This window comes from Diplotaxodon limnothrissa, linkage group LG1, assembly GCF_057381915.1.
Source record: "Diplotaxodon limnothrissa isolate DT_005_m linkage group LG1, D_limnothrissa_male_GT1.1, whole genome shotgun sequence".
Classification (NCBI taxonomy): Eukaryota; Metazoa; Chordata; class Actinopteri; order Cichliformes; family Cichlidae; genus Diplotaxodon; species Diplotaxodon limnothrissa.
Genome location: NC_140596.1, coordinates 29,847,910 through 29,860,675, shown reverse-complemented (window position 1 = coordinate 29,860,675; position 12,766 = coordinate 29,847,910). Strand labels below are relative to the sequence as shown.

The window sequence follows — 12,766 nt, the reverse complement described above, 5'->3', positions numbered from 1 at the left end:
CGGAAGCACAGCTCCGTGTGAAGGAAATGCTGGGTAGTTACCTGTCGCTAAGCAACGAATGTGCTACTCGGTGCCCTTTGGGGGTGTTATGGCAGGCGATTTATAAATATATATTTATAGATGGTTAATTTTCAAAATGTATCAAAGTAAAGTGAATAAATGAGTGTGCTTTAATCCAGTAAAATAAAATTACGAAGTTAGATTTAAGTTACTCATACTAGCAGCCAATGAACGTCAACTCTCGCTCTTATGTATTTCGGTAAACGTTAGAAAGAAAAAAATTTTTTTTCTTAAAATAAAACACAGTTTATGATCATGTAAACCTCTAGATTTTAAATGTACAAGTTAAATTACAAGTTTAATATTAGACACACACTGTGTATTGTGATGCTTTTTGTTGCATTTAAAAATACATTTTAGGCAATTTAAAAAGAGTTGTGCATAGTTCTCAAAAATATTTAAAATAATATATTAAAAATAACCTTAAAGAAAAATCCTTAGAGACTCTGCTTATTCATATGAATCTGGTCCGTGGCAATAATTACAAATTCCAGAAAGCACACATTTTGCTTGGAGCAAAAAATAATTTGCTACCAGGAAATATTCAAAGTATGTTTTCTGTAGAGAACATAGCTGTAATTTAAGGGGTTTTAGCAACTTCAAAACTATATTAATGTGTGTACTACCAGAAAATGTTTTAGTGTTTACGAGTCAAAATCTGGAACAGGTTGAGTGTGGAAGCAATTCAAAAACAGAAATAAAGGTAGAGATTTTCCTGATATAGAAAAAGATATTTGGCTTTTAGTATATATCTGTATATCTCTATTTGTAAACACACAATAATATGGTAATATTTTGGTAAATGGATTGGATCTTTGTAGCACTTTTCAGCTCTATCTGAGCACTCAAAGGACTTGCTTGCCTCATTCACCCTTTCATACAAGTACTATTTGTATACATATGCGGTTTCTATCTAATATTTACACATGCTCATACTGAGATTATTTCATCAGAGATGAACTTGGAGTTAGTATCACACCCAAGGGTATTTGGCATGCAAACTGGAGAAGGCAGGAATTGAACCACCAACCTTCTGATAATTAGATGACCTGCCTGACATCCTGAACTACAACTACAGCCGCCTGACCCTTGCATAGTGTACATATTCTGTGTAACAAAAATAGTAACAACAATAATTTATTATAGTTGTTGATGTTAACACAGAAGCTTAATAAATAACTGATGAATTATGATATAAGGAATTGCACAAGTTTTGCCCCTGTACACCACCCTTTAAAACCAAATAATCAAGCTGTGATTGTGCAGGCTGCCAGCTTCAGTTCAAGGGGTTTGACTAAAACCTTTGTATTAACTGTAAAAATTACAGACTTTTTATACACCACCTACTCTCCATTTTCACAGTCTCAAAAGTTTGGACAGCAGAATGATAAGCTGTTTAGAAGCCGCATCCCTCCTCCTTTCATGGCAGTTTACACAGACTGCCCAAACTGCCCTTTCATGGCAGTTTGGGATTGAAGTTGCTTTTAGTAGTTTTTAACTGGAACTCTCAATATGACGTCAAATTAATGTTTATGAAAGCGATGGTGGCTAAATATCTAAAAAAGCAAAGTTTAGGAGTGGCCAAATCAACAATCTGGTGCATTCTTAAAAAGAAGAAATGCACCAAAGAATGCAGAATTCTTTCCTTGGTTAAGAAAAACTCTGTCACAACATCTAACTGAATGAAGATTACTTGGGGAGCTAGGTGTTTCTAGGTGTATAGGCCTACAGATAAGACAGGTTTTCATTAATGTAAATACAGATGATTTACAACTAGGTGCAAACCACTAATTAACCTCAAGGACATGAAGGCCAGATTAGTCAAATGTCACATGTCTGAACGATTTCAGACCCGTGGCACTCACCCCCATTCCCGCCAAATGCCTGGAGAGACTGGTCATTAAACACATCAGAGCTGCTTTTCCACCATCCCTGGACTCGCACCAGTTTGCATACAGGGAGAACCGGTCAACCGAGGATGCGATCGCCACAGTGCTGCACACATTACTGAAGCACTTGGAACACAGGAACACCTATGCACGGCTCCTCTTTGTAGACTACAGCTCGGCTTTTAATACCATCCGGCCATACAAACTCCGTCCCAAACTCCACCAACTGGGACTTAACTCCTCTCTGTGCAACTGGATTGTGGACTTCCTCACTAACCGTAGACAGAGTGTCAGAGTGGGTAAGAACACCTCTTCCACCCTTGTGGTCAACACCGGTGCCCCTCAGGGGTGTGTTCTGAGCCCTCTGCTATACACTCTCTTCACCCATGACTGTATTTCCTCCTGCGCGTCCAATCTCATTGTTAAGTTTGCAGATGACACTACAGTGCTCGGACTTATATCCAACAATGATGAGACAAACTATAGGACAGAGGTGCAACAACTAGAGTCATGGTGCCACGACAATAACTTGGTCTTAAACACCAAAAAGACCAAGGAGATCATTGTAGATTTCCGGAAGAGGGGTCATAACAACCATCTGCCTCTCTTCATTGGCAGTGAGGCGGTGGAGAGGGTGAGCAGTTTTAAATTCTTGGGGGTAACTGTGACCGAGGACCTGTCCTGGGGCAACCATATCACCTCAGTTGCACGGAAGGCCCAACAGCGCCTCTACTACCTGAGGAGACTGCGGAGCGCACACATTCCCAGATCTCTGATGTTGAACTTCTACAACTGTGCCATCAGCAGCGTTCTGACGTATGGATTTCTAGTGTGGTTCCCCAGCTGCACCAAGGCCGATCAGCAAGCACTCCAGCGGGTGGTGAAGGAAGCTGGCAGAATTATTGGAACAAGTCTGCCAGAGATCAGTAATATCTTCCCCACTCGCTGTCTGAGGAGGGTGCACAGTATCCTGCGGGACCAACATCACCCTGCGCGCCACCTTTTCCATCTGCTGCCCTCAGGGAGAAGGTACAGGTCTATACAGGCCAGAACATCCAGACTGGCCAACAGCCTGTATCCACAGGCTGTGAGGCTCCTGAACTCTCTGCCCCCCTCTCACGGACAATAACCATATCCAACTTCTTAATAGCAATGAACTGGTCTGCATTGGTGCATCATATCTTTATTCTCTTCCCCCTCCTGCCCCCCCCCCCCCCCCCCCCCCTCTTTCTTAAATAGATAACTATCATATCTGATATCATATCTCACAGTACAATAATATTGAATGGGTTGCATTGTTGTATTTTGTCATGTTTCTCAGGTCTTTGTCTGAATTTCTACGAACATTATTGCTAAGGATTGTCTTATTGCATTGGAGTCACACTGGGTTAAATATGTACACTTGGGCTTTAAGGGGTATTTATTATTTTCTTCTTTTTTTTCTTTTTTTTTTTGGGTTGTATGGAAGCCCCAAACGCAATTTCATTGTTCTTGACAATGACAATAAATAAATAAATACTAAATACTAAATACTAAATTTTGCAAGAAGACTGTCATGGTCCTGAGTCTTTGACCCAGGTTTTTGAGTTTGTTTAGGCTTGCTGTTCTTTCTTTGGGAATATTGAGATTTTAATATTCAGTTTTGATAGTCTCTGAGTTTTGTTACTTGTGTGTCTAGTTTTTGCTTCTTGTTTAATTTCATTCTCTTTCGTGTCTGTCTTAGTCTCACCTCTGTGTGTCCTTCCCAGTGTCCCCAGTGTGTAGTCGATGAAGTCTGTTTATGAATGTCAAGTTCGATCTCTGTCCCTCGCTCTCTCTTTGTCTTTCGCTCTGTCTCGCTCCCTCTACCATGACCGCAACATCTAAAAGAGCCGGCGCAGTTCTGGGAAAAATCTTTGGACAGATGAAACCAAGATGAACTTTTATTAGTTATCGTCATGATGGGATGAAAAAAGAATGGAGAGGGAGGGAAATAGCTCATGATCCAAAGCATACCACATCATCTGTCTTTCCTAGATAGATCGACTGAAAGATTGATAGACAGAATTACCTTCATGCTTATGATGAGTGGATGTAAACTTAGGACTGCACATTTATTTAGGGGATTAATTAGAAATATTTCCCAGCACAGTGATGATTTTTGCATTTTAGTAGTTTGTTTTGTTTGGTGGTGTTGTTGTAGGGCACAATAGTTTGAAAACCAGTGGCGCTTTTTACTTCAGTTACATGGTACTAACCCAGTGAATTACTCCTTGGTATGTCAAATACTAATTTATATTGTAATCACTGTGTGGTCTCATTTGGCACCGATTTAATTTACTTCTCAGTAAAAGTGTGATGCTGCAGCGAGTTGCTGGAGGTCCTGATCTTGTTTCATAATAATCTGGTGGTCTGGGGATTCCGTGCAAAGAGCTGCAAATACAGAATTCCCCAGGTTGCATAACAACAGATTTCCTCCAGGGAAACAAAGTTTTACAGCCCTGAGATGTATCAAGTTCAACTGAGTGTTCCCTCTCCCCCTCCTTCAGGGCCTCCCCTTTCTCCCGCAGCCCCAAGTCCACTGCTTCACTTTGTACGAGACTCTCTAATGTCTCTCCCTGTTACTCTTCACTCAAATTAGTAACTTTCCCCCTATTCTTCTTTTCCCTATTGCACTGTTCAAAGCGAGTGTCAGACACTGCAATTGTCTGCATATGGTGCTTGTAATGTGGTGCACATGTTGCTTTCTGTGCATTCACTTTCACAATGATGCTGCTGACTTGAACAACAGTAATTACAGCTAGTTAGTTACCCGTTCTCTGTTTCAGAACTACTGTTATTATCTGGTAATATAGAACTTTGATTTCAGATTTAAGTTTTTAATTTGACTGTAAATTATCACGACTGGGGATGATTGAACAATACTGATGGACAACATATTCGGCTGAATGTCAATTTATTTGCACACATGATATTTATATTTGTATTAATAGTGATGGTAATAATATTACAGGGCACTGTTTTTTTTTAATGGGAAGTGACTTTGTCCTTATGTTCCTTACTTGCAAGAGTTTTGCAAGTAAGGATTTCAGTGATTTTTGATTTCAGAAATAAAGAGTCTTGGAACACTGTGTAAGCTGTAAGAATTTATGTCCGATGTGCCTGTGTTGCATCTTTTTTCTTGGACGTCTGCAGCTTCACGTCTGTGACAATCTTCTCTCTTTCTCATTGGCTTTGGCTTCTCCTCATCCTGCTGGGAATACGCAGCCTTGAGTCTGAAATGTGTTTACATTTTGAGTATGTTACAAATTATCTGCTAAGACTAACTTTGCGTGACTTGGCAGAAGCCTTCACCTTGCTCAGATGTTGTTTGGGTCAAACGTTTTTTTACAGGGTTGCACTCTCATTTTGACTGTCTTTATCTGACAAGGGTTTTCCAAGCCAGATGTGAACCCAGGAAAAAGTTAAAACTCACTATGCTGATGTCTGTCTGTGGGCCTGCACACATGTGCTCATATGAGTGTATGCATGAACGTGTGGTGTAGGCACCTTGCCAACATGTCCGCAATATTTTTCTCAACTGGGAAGAATTCACCTTTTCATAATACAGCAGAAAACCAGAGGCAATTGCCTAAACAATCTGACAACATTAATGTACTTTTAAAAAATCTGCTATTGTATATTAATAGTTCTGTTATATCTTAACCTCCCTTATCAGGTTAACTGATGTTATATTGTGTATCAAGGATTGTCCAAGGACATTCAAAATGTTCCCTTGCAGTGTGTTTGTCTTTAATCTACTTAAAGATATCAACATATTTTATTATGCTACTTAATATCCCCAGGGTACTATAGAAATATTAGAGTCTGAAACTGAGTGCTTCTTGTGCAATGTGTCCTTTCAGGATTGTGCTGTTTTCAGTAAGAACAGACTAGAACAATCCCCAAAGACATTTAAGCTCAAACTCACAGCAAAATGCATTTTCTACAGTTTTATCAGTAATTAAAACAAGGCCTGAGTAACACATATTTAAGAGTTGTGCCTGAAAGCATATATATGTGCTTTCTGACTCAGTCCTCATTTCTTTCTTTTAAGTCACTTAATGTTTCCCTGAGAATCATTCAAGCTTAAAAATGCATGTAATACTTGTAACCCAAAGGTAAAACCAGTATTATGTCAACATTTATTAGAAAACTTAGTAAAGAACCTGTTTTAATCTTTATCTTTTATATCTTTAGGTTCTTTGTTATGAGCAGTCTGTCATACATGAAACATAATTTTTTGTAGTAACAATGTGGTTCCCAAAGAGCTATTAGTTGAGAACATGCCGTATCTTGGTATGGTGTGCCTTAGATGGTTAATTTTCAAAATGTATCACAGTAAAGTGAATAAAAGAGTGTGGGTTAGTCCAGTAAAATAAAATGGCAAAGTTAGGGTTAACTCAAATAAATTTAAGAAAAAAGGTGTTGGACAAAATAGAAGCAAGGGAAACAGGGAGAAAAGGCTGAGTTTTGCCAAATTACACAAGAACTGGACACAAAATCAGTGGCATCAGGTCTGATAGAGTGATCATTAATATGTCTACAGCCATCTGTAAAACACAGTGGAGGCTCTGTCATGGTGTTGGGGGTCTTGTCACAACTAATGAAACTACAAATGCAGAAAAATGCTGTCAAATTTTGACCCACCATGTAAAACCACCTGGACAGTGCTTGATTGTCATTATTTTTCATCATGACAGTGATCAATAACACATTGCCCTTGCAGTAAAAGCACCTGGATAGAAAAAGACACAATGGAGCACTATCAGTCATGAATTGACCTCCCCAGAGCCCGAACCTCAACATTATTGAAGCAATGTGGGATCATCTTGACAGAGAACAGAACAAAAGGCAGCCAACATCAAAGAAGAGCTTCCTATTCCTAACTAACTATTACTGAAGACTACTTAAAGAAAGGACAGAAAAGTAGGCCCAAGAGAGTTCAGGGTGTGTTTGAAGAATACAGGTGGTCATACCAAATATTGACATTCATGCTCCGTAGAATTGTACAAACCTTTTTCATCTTATATACTGTATTTATATATATGTTTGCATGCGCTTCGAAAAATACCTGAACCTGTTTCCAATTTTCCTAGCAGGATATAAAGAAATGAGGGTGGGTCGGGACTTTTGCACAGGAGTATAAATAGATAGATATGACATGTAATGAAGGTGTGCTGACAAAAGACAGAATATTAGGCAAGATAACTTTCTGTAAAGTATCTCTGTTTCTATTCTGAATATGTAAGTAGGTCATTGCTTTTTTTCTCTCTCCAAAGTTTACTTCCTGAATTTATTTGACCATTTATACCCCCTGGTGGACAAAAACAAAACAAAACAAACAAAACCTGAATACAGTGTGCAATACTTTATTTCCACTGTTGCACAGTAAAAGATCCAAGTGGGTTACATTGAAAGAAAACGGGACACCTTAACATACAACATATATTTTACGTAAATAAAACAAATAACTTACACCCATAAATAACAAGGTACTGTAGTGATATAGTTAGTACTGAGATATTGCAGTGATATCATGAAGAGAGAGCTGGCCTAGAAGTTAAAAGTTACAACTATTTGACGAGTGTGGTGAAAATAAATACATCTCCTGGTGTATTTCTGTCTTTTTCATGCTTAGTAAAATGGGAATGATCCGTAACCTAAAGATAAGATAAGATAAGATAAGATAGAACTTTATTAATCCCTCGGGTGGGTTCCTCTGGGAAATTCGATTTCCAAAAAAGCACAGTAACATAACATGTAAAGATAACATCTGTAAAAATAAATATCATAATCTTGTACAGGATTGTTCACTCTGATAGAAAAAGATTACATAACACATGCATTTATTATGGTGTTCACTTTGTGTTTTCATCTGGGTATCTTTTAGCAGCATCAGCAGCAGAATATTTGAGCATTTCAAAGTCACACCCTAAGGCAGAGGGAGTTGGCGAGCATCTACAGTGCACATGGTTGGAACCTGCCAGTCAGTAGCAGCCTTTTTGTGTGGACTTTGCATGTGTTGGATTGGTTTTCGTCTGACATTCCCAAGAAAAAAACAAAAAAACGAACCAAACAGGAACAAGTGTAAGGTTAATAGGTGACTCTAAATTGGCTTTAGGTGTGAGTATGAATATGTATGCCTCCAGCTCGCTTCACAGGATGGTTGATAAATGGATGCCCTGTGTGGTCTGAGCACCATGAGGGGAAAAGAAAGAAAGAAAGAAAGAAAAACAAGTCCTGCTTGCTTCAGCACATCATGGTCAAGCTTATTGTGGACTATTCTGGTGATCATACGATTGTCCTCACCTGGCTGAATGTAGCTCATCGCTGAACAAGATACAACACAGGACTGTACTGCATCGTATAATTTATATTTGTATTGTATTGTATAGTTTTACTGTATTATATAGAAACACTTTTATAAAGAAGTATTGTTATTCAATTCAAAACACCAATAATATAGAATAGCTTTCATGATATTTCCAGAATTCCTGTTTCAACTTAGTAAAACTGTAAAAAAAACTGTTTTGGTGCTCAAATTGAACTTTCTGTTTTCTGTTTTAAAAATGAGAACATTTTGTAAAACAGGTCCTGGCTCATCTGCAACTGGAGTGAAAGTGGAGTGTATTCAAGTGTCTGTTAGCACGTATAGCATGACTGAATCCACAGATATTTTGCAGATAAGTTCTTTGATTTTTCAGTCTACTCTCCTCTCCTCTGCCTTGCATTTCATAGGGATGAAATGAGATGCAGTGTGCTCCCTCCTGGTCTTCTTCCCTCTCATGGGCTTTCCCTTTTGTGACAGGGCTATGAACATTTCTTTTTTTGTCCACTTGGCCGAGGAGTAAGCATTGAAGTAGTTTTCTAGGAAAACCTCCTTAAAGTTGCAGTTGTCGTTGTAGATCCTCTGTAATGGAAACACATCAAGCCATTAATATGATTAAGTAAACGCTCTGAACTGTTTGTTTTATTTCTGCATGATTTAAATTAGCTGACAACAGCATATGACTTTCCTCCCTGTGGAAAAATATTACCTTTCCTTGCAGCTGTCCAGCTTTGTTCATAGAAATATAATACTGGCTTTTTACGCCTTTTATAGCCAGTATGCCTCCCTCGGACACTGTCCTGATTTCTAGGATACCTGCCGGACAGTCAGAAAAAGGAGGCATGTTACAGGAGAGATAAGGCGCTGTCATCATCCAGCTTTTACTCTGGCTCCAGCTCCACATACATCTTCATTAGCAAACGAGGTGGAGGTTCCTGTGATTAATCAGTCTGTGGTCTCTCTGACTTTATCCAAGCTTTGTTAAGTGGCCTGGGTGGCTTTTACACAAACCACAACCTATGCCATAGCACATATGGGAAACAGATTAGGGCTCTCTTCCCCAGGGACTGAGAAAACTACCTTCTTGCGTGTGCTTTAGACCTGGCATTTAAAGCCTGCTTTTCAAATCTGTGGGAGGGTAAACACATTTATTCTTCCCAATGTGCCATGTTGAAAGGATGGAATTTTTAAAGTATTTAAACACAGAAAATCAAATGATGTAAACAGCAAATTTCTTTGCCCAGAGTTCCAAAACAGGAGATCTTTCGTGAATATTTGAAATGATTACATTATTGGGTAAAGTGAAGTAGATGTTTAGTTATCTTGTAGGACTTTAGCCGAAAATGTAACTTAAAAAAAAAAAAAATCATGTCATGTCAACAGGCTGCACCAATTATCAGTTCATAAATCAAATATCCATAACATTGACCTTTGGTAAAAACATTGCCATCATATATATGAAAAATCCTTTGCATGCTGTAAACATATGATGTTTCTGTTTAAAAATAGCGAATGGTGAGATGTGGCAGTGGCAGCAAAATTAAAATAAATAGAGAAATGTGCTTTTTACAGACTGGCAATCTGGTTCAGAGCTTGTGTTTTTAGGCAATTCAAAACCTTGTTGATTTTTTACATACTCTAGAAATTCTTTCATTTGATAGGCAGAGGGGAAAGTAGGGGGAAGAGGTCTATTAAAGCTCTTTAGGCTGACACTGAGCATGCCACATTTGAGTGTTTGCTAGATCACAAACAGATGGGATCTCCCAATCTTGGAATGTTGTTTGTGCTTTTCTTGCTCTTGATATCTGACTTAATACTACTGACCTTTAACTGTTTACTCATATTTATTTAACCCCGCTTTTAGGTCCCCCCCGGCTTCTACTTATTTCAGAGGCAATCTCGAAAGTTCAGTTTAACACTATAAAAGCTACAACCTCATTTGTAAACCTGTTTACAGACTCAGAGTCAGCCAAACGTTTGTTTAATCCACATATATTGGTGGGATTTATCGATGCAACTGCATGCTTGTCGTCTGAGAGCATCATCCCCGTAATGTAACGTGCAACAGCTCCAGTCGTTTGGTGTACTGTGGAAAGATGGATCACATTTTTACACGCATATTGTAAACATTTTGGCTCTGATGCAAAAGCCTCACAAGCTGTCCTCAGTTGAAACAGATTTGCCATCACTCGCTGCCACTGGCTAAGTAAACTACTTTGTGGATAATCCCTAAGTCTACTTTCTGAGCACTGTTGGACCTCAGTGTTTACATTCATTGCGAAATGTGCTCCAGACATAACTTTCACGGAATATTGTTAAATGTGGAGTTAGCGTCAGACTAAACACCTTGTAGTTTCACAGAGGTGCAAGTTTAGCAAATTGATTCCATTTAGCTTTCATTTTTGCTGCAAAATACTGCAGGATTTAATCAGGTAATATGTATTTTACTTCGACATTCATCAAATTCGATTTAGAAATGCTTTATTTATCCCCAAAATTGAGCCTTTTCTTCTCGTGAGTTTACTGACCTAAGGTATTTGTCATGTTTTGGCTGCGGTAACACAGTGATTTTCCATCTTTTGGGAAGAAAGCATTTCTAATTCTAATTCTAAATTGCAATGAATTTAGTTGGGTGGCCGTAGAGTATGGTGCAGCCAGTCTACTATGCTACGATTGCTCTGACTCAGCAGAGAACTGTGCCAAAACATATGTCTTTACTTTTATTAGGTTATTTTCCTAGAAGTCCCTGTTTTCCACCTGCTGTTTAGAAATTATTTATTTCCAGCTTGTTGTTTGTCTGACTTTCTGTGAGGGTTAACATACCTTTTATCAGTATGGCCTCATTTTGCTTGAACCACAAAAAAAAATATGATTTTTATCTTTTACTGAAAACAAAAAACAAAACACTACAATGTAATATAATAAATCATAAAAACAAAGATGAATTTACTAAAAGTGACCTGATATTTGTGTTAGAGGTCAAAGCAAATGTTTCTCATTTTGGTCTCCTATTTTTCTTTTCTGTCTTTGTAATAAAAGACTTTTTGCAATCAGCTTTTAAGGATTTCTTGTTCGCTGCAATCAAAAACATAAATCGCGGATTTATTCCATGTACATCTGCACCATGCTGCTTTCATCAAAGAACTTTGTGTGCTTTTAGCGTGCGACTGTCAGCCGCATATGGGCGTATCAGTTTTTCAGTCTTTCATTGCCAGTTGTTGCACAAGCATCTTTTCCATGAGGCATCTCTCTTTCAAGCCAACATTCCAGCCACGGAGGCACTGTCAGATAGGAGGAAATGATAACTACTTAAAACATCCTCACCATGACACAGAGACTCCTCGTACTATCTCACAACCTTTGAGAAAATGTTGGCCCCTGAGCAACAATTCAAACAAGTAGGTGTGTCAAAAAGCACTTATCACGGTTAGCAAATAAAATGTGTCATTAAGTAGTTAGATGGTAATCATTATTTTAAAATATTTGGCTTCTAATTTTAGAAAAGAATAAGTTTGGGCTGGACACAGTGTGGTTGCTGTCTCTGTGTTTGATCTCAGCAGCCAACCACAGATCCATTACAAAATTTGATTTTTCCATTGCTAATATTCTCTCCCACTCTTTTCCCTGATAACTCATTCTGGCGCTCTGAGTACTGAGAGTAAATCAGGCAGAACAAATGTGAATCTGTGTGAGTCTCAGGTCATAAGTCTCCAAGACCCTTCAGTTTACTTCATTACAGCCTGTGCTGTAATTTAACCCATCAAATCTCCCACCTGCTCCATTTTACCTGTCACTTTGGCTGCTCTAACAGAAACACATGACTTATTAACAGAGTAATAGCCGTCAGATTCACATACATTTTGGCAAATGCCTATAGATATATAGTGGGACCTATAATAAACGTTTGGTCTACACAAAAAGAGCGATGCTTACTGTAGCAGTTGGTAGAGTCTTGAGTACCATTGATATTGCCGGAGTCATCAATAGTTAGGAACCACTGCGTGCCACTGAACAGTTGTCGTATGCGCACATCTCCTCCCTCCATATAGTCATAATTCCTGGTGTGGCGCTCATGTTTGGAGCAGTTCATGATGGCGGCAAGTTGTTCTGGGGTGCAGTCACTGTAGACTACACACACACTGCCAAACAGAAAGATTGCATGCAGGTACAGTCCCGGGAACAGATTTTGAAGGTTCCATGTCAGCATCCATTTGCGCATTATAATACAATGCAGTGGGGATCAGTGAACAACATACTGAAATACAAGATAGAGATCTGTGCGTCGTTCCTCAGCTCAGGGATCTTCTGACCCCTCACTTGTGACCTGCTGGTTTTCGTTACTGCAGCACTGCTTCCTGGCGGGGAGGTGAGACAGAGTGGCTGTAGAGGAAGCAGGTTGGCAGAAGTTGGCTGATTGTATCACGAGATTATGCCCCTCTTTTAAACTTCAGTGACGGCGCACATCTAC

The 12,766-nt window shown here is 38.9% G+C and overlaps 1 protein-coding gene across 1 annotated transcript; it reads right to left on the bottom strand.

Moving 5' to 3' along the window:
- Positions 1 to 8,670: 8,670 nt before the first annotated feature.
- On the bottom strand, positions 8,671 to 12,528 carry fgf7 (fibroblast growth factor 7). The gene is made up of 3 exons (XM_085357017.1): positions 12,232 to 12,528; positions 9,008 to 9,114; positions 8,671 to 8,880 (listed from the first exon to the last, which is right to left on the bottom strand). The coding sequence occupies exons 1-3, from the start codon at positions 12,515 to 12,517 to the stop codon at positions 8,671 to 8,673; spliced, it is 603 nt and encodes a 200-aa protein (XP_085213143.1). The 5' UTR covers positions 12,518 to 12,528.
- Positions 12,529 to 12,766: the final 238 nt, after the last annotated feature.

Coding starts and splice junctions, on each gene's coding strand:
- fgf7 (XM_085357017.1), bottom strand. CDS start 12,517: ATGCGCAAATGGATGCTGACATGGAACCTTCAAAATCTGTTCCCGGGA. Junction 9,115..12,231: donor AGACTCTACCAACTGCTACA/GTAAGCATCGCT, acceptor ACTGTCCGGCAG/GTATCCTAGAAATCAGGACA. Junction 8,881..9,007: donor CTGGACAGCTGCAAGGAAAG/GTAATATTTTTC, acceptor TTTCCATTACAG/AGGATCTACAACGACAACTG.